This window comes from Aythya ferina (assembly GCF_964211825.1).
Source record: "Aythya ferina genome assembly, chromosome: 27".
Classification (NCBI taxonomy): domain Eukaryota; kingdom Metazoa; phylum Chordata; class Aves; order Anseriformes; family Anatidae; genus Aythya; species Aythya ferina.
This window is the reverse complement of record NC_140310.1, coordinates 4,421,342-4,441,105: the sequence shown is the minus strand read 5'-3', so window position 1 is coordinate 4,441,105 and position 19,764 is coordinate 4,421,342. Positions and strand designations below refer to the sequence as shown.

Below are 19,764 nucleotides of genomic sequence, written 5' to 3'. Positions count from 1 at the left end.
GCGATACAAAATGGCGGCTGGTGCTGCTGAGGGGGAGCGCTTTCCTTTGGGTCTTGGCGAGGCAGGGAAGCAGGTGGAAGATAAAAATAGCCACGTTGATTTAGGGCAGGCTTAGCCTTAGTCATTTCCAGTCAGCCTAAGAAATACAACTTCATCCCGTACGTGCAGGGCGAGGGTTTCACGCTCTGTACGTGTGGTTTCCTGACTATAGCCTTATGACCTTTGGTAATGAGTCATGAGGTACCAAATGATGATTAATTTTAATTATTATTATCCTGTTTCCTCCTGGCAAAAGCATTGTGCTGCTGGGGCTCTAGAGCAGAGATAACTGTTGTTTTTTGGCAAGTGAAGTCACCTTCCATAAACACCTGCTCCTTCAACGCAGAAATGAGTTCATAAACTGCCAGCTGTGGAGCTGGAGAAGTTACAAGTTTTGAGATTTTACTGACAAAAAGAAAAAAAAAATCACGTGAATTCCTTTGACAGGTTTATAATTATTTGGTGACTTTTATAACCTAACTCTCCCTCTTTACTTCACTTCCGTATTAAAGATTATTTATTACACTTCATTTAGTATTGTAAACAGTGCAGCTGCTCTCTTTCTAAACTCAGGGCCAGGAAATTGAAAAATGGCAATTAAATCAACCTACTGTACTGCTTATTGTGATGGCTTGGGGTCACAAACAGCCTGTTACTCCATCTCCACTAAAAGCTGAGATTTAAAAGTGCTCTGTTAGTCACTCGTGCAAGTGAGCTAAGTAGCTTCGTTAATTCTTTGTCTGATTTTAAAACTGCTTTCAACCTTATTTCTACCTGAATTTCTTAAAGGGTTCTTAAAGTTCATGAATGGTAGAAGGGACGCACAAGAAGCCATAAACAACACATAAATGGGAAAACACATAGAGCTATACTGAGACAACAATGAGCTTCTTTAGTTGTCTTTAGACGAGCACGGAGCACATAAACAGTACAAAGATATCTTTATTGGCAGACTGGCAGTGACACAGGTGAAAGAAATGTTGCTAATTATTTCATTTCAGTTTTCTCTGGTGCTTTTCTTTCAAGAGCAGTAAGGACTTTAAAGACATTAGCAAATGCCACTGGACTCATCTGGGAGAGGTGTTGGTCTTATCCCTTACTACGTGGGCAGACTGTGCCCAGGACAGTGTTGTTTTACAGGACAGGATGATGCAGTTCTTTTCATCCTCCTAAACTTCTTTACAGATGAGGTGTGATTTGGGTGACTTGCCTGGAAATCACACAGCAAAGGAGCAGCACAGCTAAACAGACAGAGCCTCCAAATCCTGGGTCCCCAGTCCCTGATGGCCTGGAGAACAACACAGCCCACATTCATCCTGTGCCACAAGTCAGGGAGTCAGGGTTATTCTTGGGTGCAATCACATCCACGGCTCTGTAAACTTAAGCTTCAAACAGGACACGCATCCTTGCTGCTGCTATTCCTCATTTTCTGCCTCCACGTCACTGTCATCTGTGAGAGGGAAGTCTCGCAGGGGCTTCTGAGTGGTATAGCTTTTGGTTTGCATGGGGCATTCCTGGCTTAGGATGGCCTGGATGAAGGAGAGAAGTCATGCTTCAGTGAGAATGGTGATTAATAATAAATGGAAGCATTACCACTTTTAAAAAAAATCCAGAGCAGCCAACTTTTGCCCAGGGAACACAATCTGTGAGTTAGAAGGACCATAGCTCCAAACGTTTCTGGTTTTGTTGTCTGATTGTTCTGTCCCTTCGCTGAGGGCACAGTAGAGCCCAAAAGGGAAGACACAGTCCCTGCCAAATTCATTCTGATCTGCCACGAGCCTCTGGATTATCCAGCCCCTATGCTTTAAGGGAATAAACCAAACTTAAACTCACGATCTTCTCCTCCCTAGCAGGAGGGCTGCGCAAGTACCAGCAGAGAGGGGCGTAGGCAATGTTGAGAACTCCAATGATGACCATCAGCGAGGGAAACCCCACAGCTCGCACAATCGCACCGCCTGTGGATGGACCTGGATGTTTAAAAAGTAAAAAAAAAAAAAAAAAAAGCTCAGATGACAGAAAAAGAGCAAAATTTGCCTCTCTGGTTTGGAGGGGATCTGTTACTGTGGCAGAATCAGTTGCTGCCAGTGAACAGGGGGTGGAGAGAGGGTGGTAAACGGGGTGAAGGTGCACAAATTGGGCCATACCAATTGCAAAGCCCATGCAGAAGGCGACATCGGCTATGGCGTAGACATTGCCGTAGACCGAGGTGTGGCGAAGGTCCACGAGGTAGCCCATGAGAGGCATCATGGAGGAATCCACCATTCCTGCCCAAAGCAAGGACAGCCTCGGCAGTCATCGCCTCCTCCAGGCTGCCTTTGAAACCCGAACACTGGCAGCTTACCTATGGCAAAGCCCAGCCCACCATTGGGGCCGATCAGCCCGTAAATGCTTTTGGCCAGAGGCACCTTGGAGAAGAAAGAGAGAAGGCGTGAATGGGGCCAGAAGGGCTCTGAGGGGAGGGAAACGCACCCACGGGTGCATGCTCTGAATGTCTGGTTGCAGATTTGGGGCTTTGCTGTCCCCTCCCTGCGGAGGGGATCGTCTATACTCTCACCCACACACCCCTGCTGATTATTCCACAGAATATTCCCAGTATTGTCTCTACTCACACAAAGGAGACTGATTCCCACCACAGCCATGCCGATCAGGGAGCACAGCCACCTGCAAGGAGGCCACAGTTAGCACAAGGCGATGCTCTCGGTGTCGCAGCACCATGAACAGAGTCGGTGCCAACACAGGGCCAGGCCAAAATCTCCACCTTCCACTTACCGGCCCATTTTGTTAGCCAGGACCCCAAAGAGGTTGGTGCCGATGAGGTAGGATATGCTGGCAGGAAGGAACGCCATCCCTAGGAGAGAGAAGGAATAAAAAAGAGCATGTAATCCTCCAGGAAATACGGTGAATTGGCGAGAATTTGCAAAACTGTTCCCTTTGCTGACTGCATCTCTCTTGGGGAACCAGCAGCGAAATCAGAACTGTTCAGCCCCACTGCTTTCAACCTCCTCTCCTGTCAGATCTTCTTCCTCTTCCACCTCTCTCTCCCTGCTTTTGGCTCACCAAATACAGCGGAATAAAACTGCTTTAAGCGTAAAGCTCAGTGCTCGTCATGTAGCCAAATGTAAATATTTGAACGGCATGCTGATTTACCTGTTGTTTATTTTTAATATACTCTCCCACCGACTGGAAATAAAACCAACCAGCTTATTTCACTAAGACAACTTCCTTATGGAAACACCCAGATTTAGGTTTAATTTTCTGTCCCCTCTGTAACAGGACACAGTGAAACCTGTCACCCCAAAGATTCCCCTCAAGCTCAGCTCAGCCCTGGGATGCAGCTCTGCCCTCGCCCACCCTTGCCCCCTCACTTGCTCAGGCAAAGCATCCTGAGCTCTTATTGGGATGGATGCTCCTGCCTGAGCGGAGAATAACTCGATTAGGGGCTGTCTCAGCCCTGCTGCTCCCAGGCTGCAATTCAATTTGGGATCTAAGTGTAGCCTGGGGCATCCCCCAGGTCATTCCCCAGCCAGTTGGGTTTTATAACAATCAGTTTTTATTTTTGCAGCAAAGACAGACAATGCTATCTCCAGATCACATTTTCGAGGCAGCTGGTAATTCGCATGTACCATCCTGCCCTCTGTGGGACTCTCAAAATGGCCTTGTTTTACTCAGAGCTGCCTCTGCAAAACCCATCTGGCTGCCATGACTCCAGCCCAGCACGCCACGATTCTCTGCCCTGCAGAACAGAGGATTCAACAGGCTTCATGTGCACGAAACTGCCTTTCTTCTGCTGTTATTGCTGTTGTGGGGAGCCCGATTCTATACAATTTTTTCAATAATAGGGAAAAACACATTGTGTAGCTACTGCTAAGGACACTTCCAGCTGAAATTGGAGCAGCCTACCGAGCTGCCATTTCGGGGAGCACATGGTTTGCATCATCCAGATGGGCAGGGTGGGTTCCAGCATGGCCACCCCCATGTTGGAGAAGCAGAGGGCTCCTGGTGGGGAGAAAAAGGAGAAAAGCTCTGCTTCGGGCTGCTCCTGCTGCTGAATGGGGCAGGCAGGAGCTGATGGGGAGGTTTGGGTGTGGAGAGACCTTACCTGCAGCCACCAGGATGTAGGGATCCCGCAGCAGGGTGAGCACCGGCGTGCCCTGGGTGCTCTGGTGGAGATGGAGGGGTCACTGGTGCCGTGGGCAGGGGGGACACGAGCTGCCCTCCCACCTACGTTGCTCACAGCGCCTTTCCCCTCTCCTCTCAGGAGGGGGGAAAGGGTACTCACCTCAGGGGAGATCTTGGAGGGCTGCAGGATGCAAAGCTGCAAAGCTGGGAAGAAAATGCTGCTGTTAGGCTAGTTTTGGGGGTGGCAGCACTTCAGGCCACATCTCCCACTGGCTTTTCCTTCAGCAGGGTGCTGACCATCAGCAGAGCCCCCAGGGATGAGGGAGCTGTGCCCGTGGGACACCATGGGGGGAGCTGGGTGGCAGCGCTGCCCCTGTGGGAGCACAGCAGAGCTCCCGTCGGCTGAAATAGGAGCTGGAGCCAGCCAGCGTGCTCCAAGTGGTTTATCCGGGCACAAAACAGATCTGGAAATGCTCGCTGTCGGGCTCAGAGCTGCTCACCATCGAGCCACAAATGGAGCATGGCAGAAATTAGACGTGGAAAAGAATAGGATGAAAGAAAAAAATAAAAAATAAAAATAAAAGGTTTCAAGTGTGGGGAACCGATATTTCATTTTCCTAAGGCTCTTACACGCTTCATTAAAGATGTCTTACATTACATCTAGGCAAAGATGGTAACTGTGACTGTAATTTAATTAGCGTAATGCTTTCCACTAAAAATGCACATTTCTGCTATCTCTAACTTTGCTGTTGCACTCTGAACACCGTCGTGGCCTGGATTTATAGTACCTCTCTCTGAGAAAACACAGATCCCCGTTCACACCGGCAAAGTCTGATCCCCGTGTGGCACGGTGGAGAGGCTGCAGGCAGCACCACGTGTGCCTTGTACAGAGAGCACTCTGCTCGCAGAGCTTTACTGAGCGTGCTATTCAAGCCATTAAAGCAATCAAAGGGTTTATTAAGTAATGAGGGACTAATTCTTCCTGTACTGCTATGTCATGCATCTGGTGGTAGGAAACATATGATTTAGCAATAACAGAATAACCCGTGCTGATGCTAGCACCCATGCTGCATTCATCTGCCTCTGCCTTCACACGGGCCCTGTGAGATCCTTCCCAAGACAGCAGCGTTTGTGTCTGCCACGGGCTTTGTTTTTTTGGTTGGATTGAACCACTCAGCTCCTCACCTCCATCCAGCAGGGCTAAGAAGGCCAGGACCAGGAAGGGAGAGGCTTTCCCCATGAATTCGTACATCACGCTTCCGAAGGGGGCCCCGACTGCAAGGGAAAGGCTTCGTCACACAGCAGCAGGGGCCAGGCATGGCCGTGGGGCTGAAGGATGCTCAGCCCACCAAAAGCAGCGTGTGATGGAGGTGCTGCGGGCGCAAAACCCCTCGGGAGCAAAATATCCTTACTCAGCACACCCAAGGCCAAGCCTCCGAGAGCGATGCCCATGGCGTTGCCCCTCTCGAAGTCGTCCGTGTAGATGCTGGCCAGCATGCCCAAGCCTGGGGGCAGAGGGAACCCAAGATGCTCACTGAGCTAACGCAGACCCTGTGGTGTAGGGCAGGAGCCGAGGCTGGGTGAAGCAGCATGCAGGGAGCTCAAACATTCACCTGCCACTGATGAGAACGAGGAGCCGACGCCTTGGAGAGCTCGGGCAATGAACAGCAAGGTGTAGGTGCCGGAGAAGGCAAACACTGCGGAGGAAGGAGAAGCAGAGTGTCAGGCAGAGCTGCAGATCTAAAACCCTGCCAAGGGTGACAGCAGCCTCTGTTTGCCCCCAGCCTGGGTGCTGCTGGGTGCAGGGCACTGCTTGTCCATTCCTGCCTCCAGTTTCTGAGGCAGCTGCTCTGCTCTCTCTTGTTTCTCATGCCTGGGCACACAGCAGGGGAATTTTCTCTCGTTCTGCTTTTATTTCAGATCGGTGGCTGGGGAAAAGGCCCAGCATCCTGCTTTGTGTGAAGGGCAGACCGCAGGGCAATACTCACTGACTGTGGAGAGGAACATGATGATGAAGCCGATGAACATGGGGATGTGGTATCCTATCCTGGAACGGGAGAAAAGAGGCAGGATCTCACTGGGGGTTGCTCATTTCCTGGTGGAGACCTGGCCTTGCTGCCCAGCCTTACCCCGCACATCTCTGAGGGGCTGTAAGCACCTCCTGAACGCGTGGATGGGGAAATATGCCACCCTAAAGGGCTGTGCTGAGGGGGTCTCGGACGTACCTGTTGGTCAGGAGACCCACAAAGGGGTTGACCATGAGCTGGACGAGAGCCTTGGAGGCAAAGAGCAGCCCCACACGGACGTTTTCGTTGGCGAGGAACTCCTCGCCCTCCAGGCAGCCCCTTGGTGGTGGTGAGGGGCTCGTGGAGGGTGGCAGCGTGTGTCCGCTCGTGGTCCCGTTCAGCGGCTCTGCGGTGCTGCTGGAGCCCGAGACGGTCACGGTGCTGTTGTCAAAATAGGAGAACACGGAGGAGAAAGGAGAAGCCTCCACGGCTGGAGGAGCCGACTCAGGCTGGCGAGGGGCAGCAGAGCTGTTAGCACCTTTGTACTCTGTTGTGTAAAGGAAGGTGGGGATGATCGGTACTGGGAAAAAAAAAAAGGGGGGGGGGGTTGTTAATGATTTTAGTTGGTTTTGTGGCAGCTGAACTGGATGCTGGCTCAACGATGATGCCCTGGCAGCCCCCTCACCCATCCCTCCCCATGGCTGTCCCCTTCCAGCAAAACCGCAGCCATCCCCGCGTGCAGGATCCCCCCCGAGGTGGCCCGCAGCCCTACCCACGACCGTCAGCAGCATGTTGTCCAGCAGCAGGGCCACGAACACCACCGCCAGCGCCAGCCTCCGTGACGCCCTGCCCTCTGCCAGCCAGCGCCGGGGCGCGGGGACGGCACCCGGGGGCATCGCCGGGGGGCTCGGTCCTCTGGCTCCCTCCCGGTGCTCAGGGCTGGGGGCGTCCCGACACCTTTGTAGGAGATGCAGGAGGTTAGCACCTCCCGAGGGTTCAAGGCTTCTCCCTCCTGCCTAAGATCGCTCAGCGGCTGTGCCCTGTGAGCACCGGTTTTGCTATGAAAAACCGTATTTTCATCAATCTCACATTTAAAGTCATCACGGCCAAGAGGCGCAGCACTCTCTAGCCCCTTTCCACTCTCCGGAGACATCTCGTCTCTGCTTCAAAGCATCACTTAAGTCGTCTTTCAAAGACTCAAAGCACAAATCAGGCCAGTAGCTTATCTGTGGTAATCTCTACATCTTTCCTTCCCTGTTTGTTCTTTGGAGATTAAATTAGGTCTCAAAGAAAATTCATTTACCTTGCGTGTCTTTTCATTTGACCTAATTGAAATGTCATGGCAAGATTCAGGACTTGAAAGCCTAACATATGTGATTAAGATCAGGGCTTCAGAGGGGCTGAGAGAAGATCACTTGCTCGGTCACACTGAAAACATCAGAGAGAAATTTGTGCTAAGCCACCCAACCAATTAGCCCTTTACATTTTTATAGCTGGTAGCAACTTGAGCGACTAAGCGGCAAAATGAACAGAGCTGAGCCTCAACTATCATTCTTGCCAGTACTCCTGTGGTTTCCTGAAATCCCAGGCAATGGTATTTATCAATTTTCAATAAAAAAACAAAACAGAGCAAAGCCTCCAGACCCTCCATCATCTGATCTGAGTGCCACACGAGTCACTAAGCTGGTAAGAGCAAAGACAAAATAATAGAATGAATGCAGGAGAATAGAAATATATATGTATAAAACAACAGGGACAGAGGAGGAGTAAAGAAAGTAGGGAAAATAAAGACAAGCAGAGTAAAGAAGCCCCCAAATCGCAAGGCACAGTCCTGTTGCATGGAGCAGGGCGAAATAACCCCTTACCCCTGGGTGCATCCCGGAGTGAGGAGCTGGTGGCAGCGGGCAGCGGTGTGCTCTGGAGCTGCTGCTCCCGGAGGATTTATCGCTGCCTTTTATCAGAAGAGGATATGAGTGTCCCTCTTCCATGGAGATGTAATTAGGAGCTCAAACAAGTTTCCTTCAGCCCTGCAGCTCCCCCTGCGTCAGAGCAGGACCGGAGGGACGGGGGGAGAGGCGGCAGCGTTTATCTCAGAAGCATTTAGCCAGGCTCTCCGTGATGCTCATCTCCCTGCCAGCCTGTTTCTGAGCACACCGAGCCTGCTGCCTGGGGACCCTCTGTTCTGTAGGGCAAGCCTGATCTGCCCCCATGGAATAACAGCATGTGGATTCATGGCTGGGAGGAAAGGATAACATCATTAAATGGCCCTGGGAAATGCAATCTTAAAACAGGTCACAGTCTAGGTCTTGGACTACCCTCCAGTGACTGCTGGCCATTTTCTCACTGCCCAAAGCTGCTCGTCCCTGGTGCATCTGTCCTCTCCCCAGCTTTGGCTTCGTGTTGCACATCCTGCAATAAACACAGGCAGGTGTCAGCAGCGAGACCTGCTGTGCCCTGGGGATTTTGGGTTAACTCATCCATCACTTGGGGAGCCCGATGTGAAGAAAGACGCGGGTTGTATCCCCTCTCCCCCAGCAGGCATGTGGTGAAGGAGCTGCACCAGCGATCGGGTCTGGAGGGACTCCCTGTGAGGGTGGGAGATGCTTCTGCAGGATACCCAGCTGGAAAGGCAGCAGCTGTGGGTTTTGAGGAGGCTTTGCAGTGAGCTCTGCTTTGCTTTACAACCTACAAAGGGAGGGGAAAGAGCCGCGTGTCGAACAATCCCCGCAGCTGCTTGTACAAGAGCTTCTCCCGTGGGAGGTGGTACAAGCAGCTCCCTCCAAGGGTTCGCTTCTCAGCTTGTTTTTCCCCTTTTTGTGCTGAATGTTTTTAACATCAGAAGGAGAATAAACTGAGAGAAAGCTCTTCCTCTGAAGGAATATAGAAATATCTGGTTCCTTGGCCCCCAGGCTCTGGCTGGTCCACAGGGCACTGGCAAGCTGCCTTTACCCAGTCCACAACGCAAATCATCACTTCAGGATTTCCAAAACTAAAAGTGTAACAATAAGCGTTCATAGTGGAGAGAAGAATTTTTAAGGCCAAAATCCACTGATCCAGGCCATGATCCCTGTGCAGCTGTGGTACAAGCAGTTGTGGTCCCTTTGCATCCGATATTCTGCTGTTGCCTGCATCCAGAAGGATGCTGGCAGTGGTGAGCTTCGAGCTCAGCCTTCCCCTGCACTTTTACCCTGCCTGCTTCATCTCCAGGGACAGGAGCCAGCTATTTCTCAGACTAACAAGGCTGGTTTCCCGTAAGCAAAGCCGGATGGAAAATTATATCCGCGCATGATTGAGGTACTGCAAATATTATTTAAAATGCGATCTCTTTTCTTCCATCATTTCTATCTTCTTAAACTTTTGACATAAAGCTCCTTCATTTCGTTTTTAAACCCAAACTGATACCATCATTCATTCAGGATACAGAGATTTACTGCAGTAAAAGAAAATAAATCCCAAACATATTCACCTTCTCTCTGTTGACATGTAAATCTGCCACTGAAGCTATTTGTCTGGCTTCTGCATGGCCCAAAACTATTGCCAATAACATGAGAATAGTGCATCCCACCAAGGAATTCCCTGGCTGTGCATTACAGCAGAAGCTGAAGCCTTTAAATACATTTTGTGAGCTGAGAATTGAACGTCTAGGCCTGGAAATTACTTTCAAAGTACCTGCAGAGTAGACAGCGGATGAGCAGTGCACCACTACCATCTACTGAGGGAGCTCAGAATTGCTCAGCTCTACTCGGGCTTTGTGCAGAAAATACTTCAGACTCTCCTTCAGGCGAAGAGGGACTTGTGGAGACATTATTGTCGTTATCTCATTCTCCTGTGGGCCCCAAGGTCAGGCACCATCTCGTTTGGCTGAAGGAGACTGCAATGTCATGTCACTTGCTCTGCAGAGCTGACGGGAAAGCTTGCTCAGATGTGCTTTGGAAGCATTTCCACATGCCCGTCAGCTTTTTCCAGGCAGTTCTCTTTGAGTATTTCTGTTATTTTAACAATGATAAATGTTTTCCATGATTTTTTTCTTTCAAAAACTGTACGGAAACAAAATGAGTGTGGCCTGAGGTAGTCAGGGCCGGCTCTAACTACGGCCACTAACTTTTTTATTAAAGCAAAGGTCTGGGAGAAAGGCTTTTTCCCCTAATTCTTCTTTCTCTACTTCTTTTTCTCTAATTCTCATTTTCCTTCTTTCTCTGTTTCTTCTTTCTCTAGTACTTCTTTCTTTCATTCTTCTTCTTTTTCTTTTTTCTTTTTCTTTATTCTTTCCCTAATTTTTATTTTCCTTTTCTTTTTTCCCTTTATTTCATTTTCCTCTTCCCTTTTTCCTTTCCCCTTTTTCCTTTCCCTTTCCCATTTTCTTTTTTCCTCTTCCTTTTCCTCTCCCTTTACCCTTTTTCCCTTCCTTTTCCTTTTCCTTTTCCTTTTTTCCTTTTCCTCTTTTTATTTCATTTTCCCCTTTACTTCCTTTTCCTTTTTCCTCTTTTTTTACTTCCTTTTATTTTTCCTTTTTCCTTTATTTCCTTTTCCTTTTATTTTTCCTTTTTCCTTTTTTCCTTTTCCTATTTTTTATTTCCTTTTATTTTTCTCTTTATTTCTTTTTCCTTTTTCCTTTTTCCTTTTTTTCCTTTTTCCTTTTTCCTTTTTCCTCTTTCCTCTTTCCTCTTTCCTTTTTCCTTTATTTCCTTTTCCTCATTTTTATTTCCTTTTATTTTTTCCTTTATTTTTTTTCCTCTTTTTCCTCTTTTTATTTCCTTTATTTCCTTTTATATTCCCTTTTTCCCTCATTTCCTTTCCTTTTCCCCTTTCCCCCCCCCCCGCAGCACCCTGGCCAGCTCCCTCCCCCCCGCGGCCGGCCCCTCCCCTCCCCTATATGTGCGCATGCGCAGCAGCCGAGCCCGGGCGGCGCAGGGCGCACAAGATGGCGGCGGTGCGGGCGGCGGCGGCGGGCCGGGGGCTGCCCAACGGTGCCGGGCTCGGCGGGGCCCGCGAGCAGGCGGCGGTCCTGGTGCGGGACTTCGTGAGCCAGCCTCGCCTCAGTGAGTGCCGCACGGCCTCTAAAAGGGAGCCGGGGAGCTGGGGGGAGAAGGAAAGAGGGGAGCCGCGGGGTTTGGGAGCGTCGCGGGGTGCTGCGGGAGGCGGCTGGGTGCGGGGCCAGCCGGGCCCTGAGGCGCTGCGAGCGCTCCCTAGGCCGTGCTGTTTGTTTCCTGAGCGCTTCCATCTGGTATAAAATCCAAATCTATCCGTAAAAGGCCTCCCACCACAGCCCAGCTGCTCTGCTTGTGCCTGTAGTGAAGGCTTGAGGGCTGGAGCTGCTGCGGCTTCCTGCACAATTCGCGTTTTGTCTGGCTTTTGCCCCAAACTGCCTCTGCTTTCGTCTGCGTGTGGGAAATGCGGTGTTTCGGTTCCTTTTGGGTTGTCATGGTGTGGCTCGATCTGCCTGGGGATGGGGATTAAAGTCAGCGGTGAGCTGCACTGGTGGGATTGGGGCTGTTTGTGCCAGGGATGTTTTCTGGTGGTCAGAGCAAGGGAAATGAGGAAGAAACGCTCACAAGACTGTCATGGGATGAGGTGTGTTGCTCAAGAGGATGTTCCCGTCTTCTTGCTGTGCTGCCAGCCCTCGCAGGCCGTGCAGAGGCCTCTCCTCAGGCCGAGGCCTGTGTCATTCTCCTTGCCCAGGTGACAGCAGCGGCCCATTGTGCTTTGGATTAAAGCCAATTTTATAACACCAAAATCGTGCCAAACAACGTGAGACAAGTGCTAAAACTGAGACAGGAGGAATTCTGGCATTAGGCCTCTTCATGTGCCTCATCACCCACTGACCTTATCTGATGCAGCTTTGATTGTTGCAGTTAAGAGATTACATTGCAACAGTTCAAACGGTTTGCTTAGGTGTAAACATTGCTGTGTTGATGGTCGATACAACACCAGGTTTGTGTGCCAGGCCTGGGCAAAGCTGCACGATGCCTAAGGTAGGCAATTCCCTGCAGCTTGGCCTTGCTGGGATTTGGGACCTTTTTTGTGGCACCCATTTCCCCTGCCTTATAGCGGTGCTGCTGTCTGTGTGCTGTGAATGGCTCCACTTGCTCATTTTTTCCCCCAGGAACAAGTGATTAACGCTGGCTCTGGGTCACTGCTCCCTTGTGACCCTGATAACGCTCTGACTCGGCGTTACTTCTGCCTGGATCAAGTGATGTTGGGGTGCTCGCGTGTCCTTGGAGCAGGGCAGGGTTTTTCACTGTTTCCACAGCTTTTCGGCCGTGCTGATATCAGAGTAATGAATTCTAACTTCTGGGCACTCTGGTGCCTTGCAAAGCTGCATTTAGTGCTTATACCTGAGCTGCTGATGTTTAAGGCATGAGCCTAGTGGTGCACCGGTGAGCCGTGGCCTTGTATCTGGTGTCAATCCTTAAGTCAACACAGAATAGCTCAAGAAGTGTTTTATTTTAAAGAACTGTTTTGTTTTAAAATGGTAGCTTTACGTTGTAGTGGTGTTTCTGGTGGCAGGGTGAACTTCACCAGCATTCTGGTTATCCCCAGATACAATGCTTGCATCGATGAATTTGTGACAGATGAGAAAATGGCAGAATTGTGTATCTTAAAGTTAATTCCACTGCTTTGTGAGTACTGGCAAAATGCTGGCAATGCAGCTCAGCACCGAATCCTTCTTGTGGAGCTCATAATAAACAGAGAAGCAATGCAGAGCTGGGCCCAAAATCTGCAAAACTGTGGCTGGTGATAAGAATGAGACTTTGAGAACTTGATGTGGGATATTTCTGATGTTTTGAGGAAGTACCTGACTTGTGGCTCTTTCTTGCAGCTTATAAAACTGTTTCGGGTGTGAATGGTCCCCTGGTTATCTTGGATCAAGTTAAGGTAAAGACAAAGACTCTTAATGAAGTTGTTGAGGGATATTTTCCAGGATAAGCTGTGAGAGTTTAAATGCAGACTGTTGTGAAATCTGTGGGTCGCCTGAGCAATTTAAATGCTAGATATGCTTTTGACTGCTGAAATAAAAGAAAATAAGTCAATTGGTATTAAATCCGAAGAGTTGTCCCAGTGCCAGCAGAAAGGGATGAGTAGCTGAAGCTGTTGAGAAAGAAAGGAACCGTTCCAGTTCTACCAAACTCTCCCAATGTTGTCAAACTTAAATGAAGAAACATATATAATCACTCTGTTCTTGATCTTTTAGTTATTATAATAGTGCCATTTCAAAGGGAACCACAAACAGATTTAATGGATCTTTCTTGCTCATTTTCAGTTTCCTAGATATGCAGAGATTGTCCACTTGACTCTTCCTGATGGCACAAGAAGAAGCGGACAGGTTCTGGAAGTCAGTGGCTCCAAAGCTGTTGTTCAGGTAAGACTGGGGACTGTATTGTCTCTGGATGCAACAGAGAAATATTTTATTAATCAGTATGCGTTTGAACTTTGTCAGATGTCTTGCAATGCATTTTTTTGTACTGTAAGTAAAAAATAAATAAAAATCCACTTACTCCAAGTACAAATGGTATGAATAATTTTAAAAGATTGAAAACTGGAGCGGAGAATGACTTTTTTTTTTTTTTTATTTGCACTCCCTCAACACCCTGATTCCCTTGCAGATAGATTAAGGGAATCATACTATGTTTGTACAGTGTTAGGTTCAGGATCAGCTCCTCTGATATGCAGATGCAGGTCTGTCTTCTAGGCAGCTGTTTCTTGTTAATAACAATTCTTCTTATCTGAAGAACTTTACCCTGTTGGCAAAGGAAAATACTTGAGATCAAAAGAATGGCACTGGGTTTGTTGGTTGCTGCTGATACACCTCATGAATTTTGTTTAAAGTAGGTTTTTATGTCATGTTTTGTACGAGTGAACTGCTTCTGAAATCCTCTGCTAGCAGGGGACTGCCTGGCTTTCCTTCCCTCCGGCTGATCAAATTCTCAAGCTGTGAAGCAGCATTCCAGTGCATTATTTTGTAGAGCACAATACTACTTTTTCTTTTGCTTTCTTTTTTTTCCTGGTATTTTGACAGGTATTTGAGGGAACTTCAGGTATTGATGCAAAGAAAACATCTTGTGAATTTACTGGGGATATTCTTCGAACCCCTGTCTCTGAAGATATGCTTGGTAAGTACTTGAGTCTTGCTTTGAAGAGTGAACAAACTTACTACCCACTAACTTATTTTTGCAGTAACTTACACTTCTATTTTATTGCTGTTTCTTGCAGGCAGAGTATTTAATGGATCAGGAAAACCTATAGACAGAGGCCCTATTGTTTTGGCTGAAGATTTCCTTGACATTATGGGTATGTTAGTCCATTTCTGGTATTTATTTGCATCCGTTGTTTCTGTTTTCTGAATGTTACAATAGATTTGTTTGTGAACGTAGGTTCTAAACGTTAGAAGGAGTTTAATCTTTATTTTTATTTTTCTGTGTAGCATCAAACTCAAATCAAATTCATATAAGTGCAGGTGGTTAGGGTAGAAGAAGGTCATTGTCTTTAGTAATGCTTGAAACCTGTTCAGAGAAGTACACATATACTACTTAACTATATAGCCTTCAGAGATAAAAAGGTAATAACCTGACAGACTTTTCTTGAAAGCACCCTTACCATTTGTATGAATGTAGAATGCCAGAGTCTTGAGATCAGCAAAAGGCTCAGATTTGGCCAGGTGCATCTTAAGATTTATGGGCCTAAAGGTGGGGTTTCTAGCTTCTGACATGAGCCTTAGATCAGTGATAGTTTGATCAAACTTCAAACATGTATATGGAATAATGTGTGTTCTCTAAACACGTAACAGGTCAGCCAATTAATCCCCAGTGTCGAATCTATCCAGAAGAAATGATCCAGACTGGCATTTCTGCTATAGATGGTATGAACAGTATTGCCAGGGGGCAGAAAATCCCAATATTCTCAGCTGCTGGCTTGCCCCACAACGAGGTGGGTATTCAGTGCTGTTCTTAAAACTGCTAAAGCAAATTGCATTTCACTGGGGTTAAATTCTGCATCAAATATGCAGATGGACTATTAAGCTTTCTCCTTTAGATTGCAGCTCAGATATGTCGCCAAGCTGGCTTGGTGAAGAAATCCAAAGATGTGATGGACTACAGTGAAGAAAACTTTGCCATCGTGTTTGCTGCTATGGGTGTAAGTCAATATTGTTGGAGGAAAATGATGCTCAAGTAATGAGACAGTGCTGCAGGTAGCTGGACGTTACTTTTTCTGAAAGTTCTCTGGGTAGGTCATGTGTGTAATTAAATAGTAAATTGGCTGAATGTTAAAGTACTACCATCTATTTGGGATTTTCAGCCAAAGTGATTCCCTGGTCAGAGTAAAATATTAAACTTTGTCCCTTGGGTGGAATTCTGTAGAAATAACTCATTCAGTTGGGATTGCAGGGGAGTCTGTGGTGTGAAGAGCTTTGCTTATGGATTAGTAATAAGGTGTTTAGACCTGAAGGATGTTAAAATCTGGTCTGGAACTGATGCTTTAATATTACAATTCAGGTGAACATGGAAACTGCTCGGTTCTTCAAATCGGACTTTGAGGAAAACGGGTCCATGGACAACGTGTGCCTGTTCTTGAATTTGGCCAACGATCCAACGTAAGTTACCTGTGTTGGCTGGGAAAAGGCTGAGAAGAGCAAATAAACTGGAAGCCAGAGCGTCACTGTTGACCTGCCAGGTGTCATTTTGGTTGACATTTTGCAGCTCAGTGGAATTGGCAATGCTGGTGCTCCAGTCGGTGCATGTAGCAGACTTTTCAGAGGGTTTTAATGCATATAACTTCAAACTGTTATTTTGCTGCCTTAAAGTACCTGTCATAAATAGGCCGTGCTGTTCTGTTTCAGCATTGAACGCATTATCACACCTCGTCTAGCTCTAACAACAGCAGAGTTCTTGGCATATCAGTGTGAGAAGCATGTGCTGGTCATTCTGACAGATATGAGCTCCTATGCTGAAGCCCTGCGAGAGGTACGCATTTATTAACTCGTATGCTGGGTGTTGGCACAAAGGGTTCATAGTATAAAGTGAATATAAATCTGTGCTCAAGCTGTTACAATTAGTATTCCTTACAATGTTCTTAAATTAGCCAGTGAGGCTTTTAGTTACTCATTTATTGCCTAGAATTATATTCAGCAGTCAAAAAGCTATTGCCTTTTTCACAGCTAAACTTATTTGACTAGCGGCATTCAGCAGCTTAATACTTTCTGATTTGCCTTGGCATCTTGTCTCATCATACACAGTTGGGGTGACATATTTCCCTTTATAGGGGCTTATTGGCTGTATTTCAGTATCAGCCGTGGGAATAGGTCCTTTAAGTGACTGCTATGGATTAATTAGGGGAGATGGCGGGTTTGTGTGAGTGATCTGGCTTCCTCAAATGCTTCTCTTGACTCTCAGGTTTCAGCAGCTAGAGAGGAAGTCCCTGGCCGTCGTGGCTTCCCAGGTTACATGTACACTGACTTGGCTACCATCTACGAGCGTGCTGGGCGTGTGGAAGGCAGAAATGGTTCCATTACTCAGATTCCTATTCTTACCATGCCCAATGACGGTGAGTAATTTTCAAATGGTTTTCATAACTAGCACTTTAAAGGACTCCTTTAGAGCAGACTGCCCTATTGCTGATGCACAGCGAGGTAGGTCCTGTGGCCTTTAGGTTTTCATTTGGGTAGGGCACTTGTTGGCTGTCTCCTCTGTGTGGTTAAGAGAAATACTTTGCCCATTTAAGACTTCAGGACTGTTCTCCAGCTCTGTCAGGAGTACTTGCAGCTCTTGCATAAGATGGCTTAGAGATTTATGGGGGTACTAACTGATGGCATTTTACTTTAGAAGTTATTTAAGTGTTTGAAAAAGCTGGCACATCACTGCTAGAATGAATATAAAAGGTCTGAAAACTGTCAAACCATTTTTTCCCCAAAGATATTACTCATCCTATCCCTGACTTGACTGGATACATCACTGAGGGACAAATTTACGTGGACAGGCAGCTGCACAACAGGCAGGTATGTACCACAGTGGTTGGAACCTGTTTAAGATCATTTCTATGCTTTTTTGAAGTACTATTACTGATTTTTTGGGGGGATGTCTCTTTCTTTTTTCAGATTTACCCACCTATTAATGTCTTGCCCTCCTTGTCTCGACTGATGAAGTCCGCTATTGGAGAGGGCATGACAAGGAAGGATCACGCAGATGTATCCAACCAACTGGTATGTAAAAACCCCTTCAGAGAAGCAGAGGCATATTTCAAATGCACCTCTCTCACTACTCAGCCAAACACTTGGGGCCCAGAATGCTCCTGAGGCTGCTTTAAAGTAAGGAGTGATTAGTGGGACCCTTGTTTTGGGTTTGGAACAGAAATGTTTGCATGGATGCTGTGGAGCCTTGTGAGTCACCTTCACGAGATTCTCTGCAGCACGAAATGCGTGTGCTGTAGGGTATGCAGTAACTGCTGAGGATGTTTGTTGTATAAATTGTTCTTTTCTGTATTAAATGTAGGCAGATTCAGTTGTAGTGTGTTGGTCACTGTGCAATATGATAATGATGCAGTGTTGGTAGGAGACTGAGCTAACTGAAGGACCCCAAATGTCATCCTTCCAAATGAGCACCTCTTTTGCTGTTAAACTAAGGATGTAATTTAGTTACCAAAGTAAAAGCACTAATGTTTCTTTTGTTTTCAGTACGCCTGCTATGCTATTGGGAAGGATGTACAGGCTATGAAGGCTGTAGTTGGCGAGGAAGCTCTTACCTCAGATGATCTTCTTTATCTGGAGTTTCTGCAGAAGTTTGAGAAGAACTTCATTGCTCAGGGTAAGAACCTGTTTCAATAACGTCGTGGTCTGCATTAACACCTAGAAGGTCTTGGTTGCAGACCTTCCTGTTAGTGAGATACTTTCCTGCCACGTGTTTCAGTCTGTGTTTAATTTCTGTAGGTCCTTACGAAAATCGCACTGTTTACGAGACCTTGGACATTGGATGGCAGCTTTTGCGAATCTTCCCCAAGGAGATGTTGAAGAGAATTCCTCAGACAACACTGGCTGAATTCTATCCTCGAGATTCAACTGCAAAACACTAGCCACAGCTTCATCTCTAGCTCCTTGCTCTGTGAAATGCTGTTTGTTTTCTTTTTTCATGTGTTGGTGTTTACTTGTTGCCCTTATAATTAAAACCAAGAGTAGGTGACATTTGTGCCAGTGTTCCAACATACACTGATACCAGTTTTTAAAATATCCCTTCTTCCAAAGCCCGGGTCTTCAGGAAAACCTTTAGGCCAGCTCTTACAAATGTGCAATAGCTATCACGAAGCATTTATTTTTTTTTTGAACTGGACCTTTTCTAGACATTTCAAGGGAATGTCTTGAGGATTACCAGAAACTGCAGATCTTTGCTTTCAAACCAGGAGCACATGGTTTAGAAAGCATCAAAGAGCAAATGCGACTTCCTTTGTCCAAAGCATCTGCTCTATCTGATCATGTGCAGTTGCCTTGCTGCTGATCGAGCAGATGGTACTCTGCTGTCCTGCTGTTGTGCCTGAAGACCAGGGTAGTATGTGGAAAGTGTGGTGCACAACAGTATGCCTCTCTGAAACATGCAAGTCGCTGTTTTTTAGCTGTGGCTTAAGATTTGTAGAGGTATGCACGAACTGAGGACACTAGTGGGCACACCAGGCGCTTTTCTACTAATAAAGGGTCTTTTTCAGAGGTCACAGGCCAGTGGGTTGCTACCTGAAGGCAGCATGCTAAGGCTCAGTTGCCGAATTAAAGGTTTTAAATCGATGTTTGCAGAGCAAATTTCCTAGTTAACTTTTTTTTTTTTTGAATTCTGGAAATGCCAGAGATGTGGAAGAGCAGCTAAAAGCATTCTGAAATCAGTAGTGTCCCCCAGCGGGCAGGTCTGTAGGTAATTCAAGGCTTCATGCTGCTATGGAAGGCTATTATGTGATGTGAAAGCTCTTACACCTGACGCAGTTGTACTGGGGGGAGGTCAGCTTTTAAAATGTTCATACCAAACAGTGCAGCAGGAGAAAGCAACCTGCCATACGAATGGATATTTTGAATTCTGCTATAAAGCATGCTCTAGGTGGCACTGGGTCCTGAGTCGTGTTTGAAACTGTTGTGGTTTGCACTCCAGGCACAGATTTGGCTAGTCAGGAGAGCTCAGCATTCCCAAACACAGCAAGCTTGGCTAGCCACTTCAGTGTGATATTTTTATTTTATTTTAAACTGGTTCAGATGAGGCTCAGAGCCCAGTGCTGGCAGGCTTTCGTGCTTTTTTCCAGGCATAATGTAGTCTAAGCGCTGGTCTAGCTAACCAAAGCATGTTACACCTCTCTAAATGCCTTCAGTGCTTGTCTGGGAAGGTGCTAACATGACTTGAATGATAGTGTGCTAATTCCAGCTTTCCCTGATGTTTCCTATGTGCAGTTCTTCCTATGATTTGTTCAGTGTTCTCTGTAACTTGGACGCATTAGCAACTTTATTCCAGTGCATTCCACTCTAAAGCTGTGTCGAGTCTATTTTTCTTGAGGTAGGGATGGGAGGTTGGAAGTGTTGGCATGAGAATACTTTAATGTAGAGAATATCTAAATAAATTAAATATGAAAGGTGTTGAACAAA

At 47.0% G+C, this 19,764-nt stretch overlaps 2 protein-coding genes across 3 annotated transcripts; one reads left to right on the top strand and one right to left on the bottom strand.

Annotated features, from left to right (window-relative positions):
- Nucleotides 1–7: 7 nt before the first annotated feature.
- Nucleotides 8–8,272, bottom strand: SLC18A1 (solute carrier family 18 member A1). Of its 2 annotated transcripts, XM_084499431.1 has the most exons (16): nucleotides 8,030–8,272; nucleotides 6,937–7,121; nucleotides 6,384–6,744; nucleotides 6,147–6,205; nucleotides 5,772–5,855; nucleotides 5,571–5,663; nucleotides 5,344–5,433; nucleotides 4,319–4,362; nucleotides 4,139–4,199; nucleotides 3,940–4,035; nucleotides 2,809–2,887; nucleotides 2,649–2,700; nucleotides 2,381–2,444; nucleotides 2,184–2,303; nucleotides 1,873–2,006; nucleotides 8–1,568 (listed from the first exon to the last, which is right to left on the bottom strand). In XM_084499431.1, exons 2-16 carry the CDS (start codon nucleotides 7,058–7,060, stop codon nucleotides 1,455–1,457), a joined length of 1,575 nt encoding a protein of 524 aa, XP_084355557.1. In that variant the 5' UTR covers nucleotides 7,061–7,121; nucleotides 8,030–8,272; the 3' UTR covers nucleotides 8–1,454. The 2 variants fall into 2 exon arrangements, with proteins under 2 accessions (XP_084355557.1, XP_084355556.1); XM_084499430.1 differs by having other exon boundaries at nucleotides 2,381–2,700.
- Nucleotides 8,273–11,080: 2,808 nt separating this feature from the next.
- Nucleotides 11,081–19,764, top strand: ATP6V1B2 (ATPase H+ transporting V1 subunit B2). Its single transcript, XM_084499459.1, has 14 exons — nucleotides 11,081–11,203; nucleotides 12,985–13,040; nucleotides 13,426–13,524; nucleotides 14,182–14,275; nucleotides 14,376–14,453; nucleotides 14,950–15,089; nucleotides 15,195–15,296; nucleotides 15,656–15,753; nucleotides 16,000–16,123; nucleotides 16,553–16,703; nucleotides 17,072–17,154; nucleotides 17,254–17,358; nucleotides 17,830–17,959; nucleotides 18,082–19,764. Exons 1-14 carry the CDS (start codon nucleotides 11,086–11,088, stop codon nucleotides 18,222–18,224), a joined length of 1,521 nt encoding a protein of 506 aa, XP_084355585.1. The 5' UTR covers nucleotides 11,081–11,085; the 3' UTR covers nucleotides 18,225–19,764.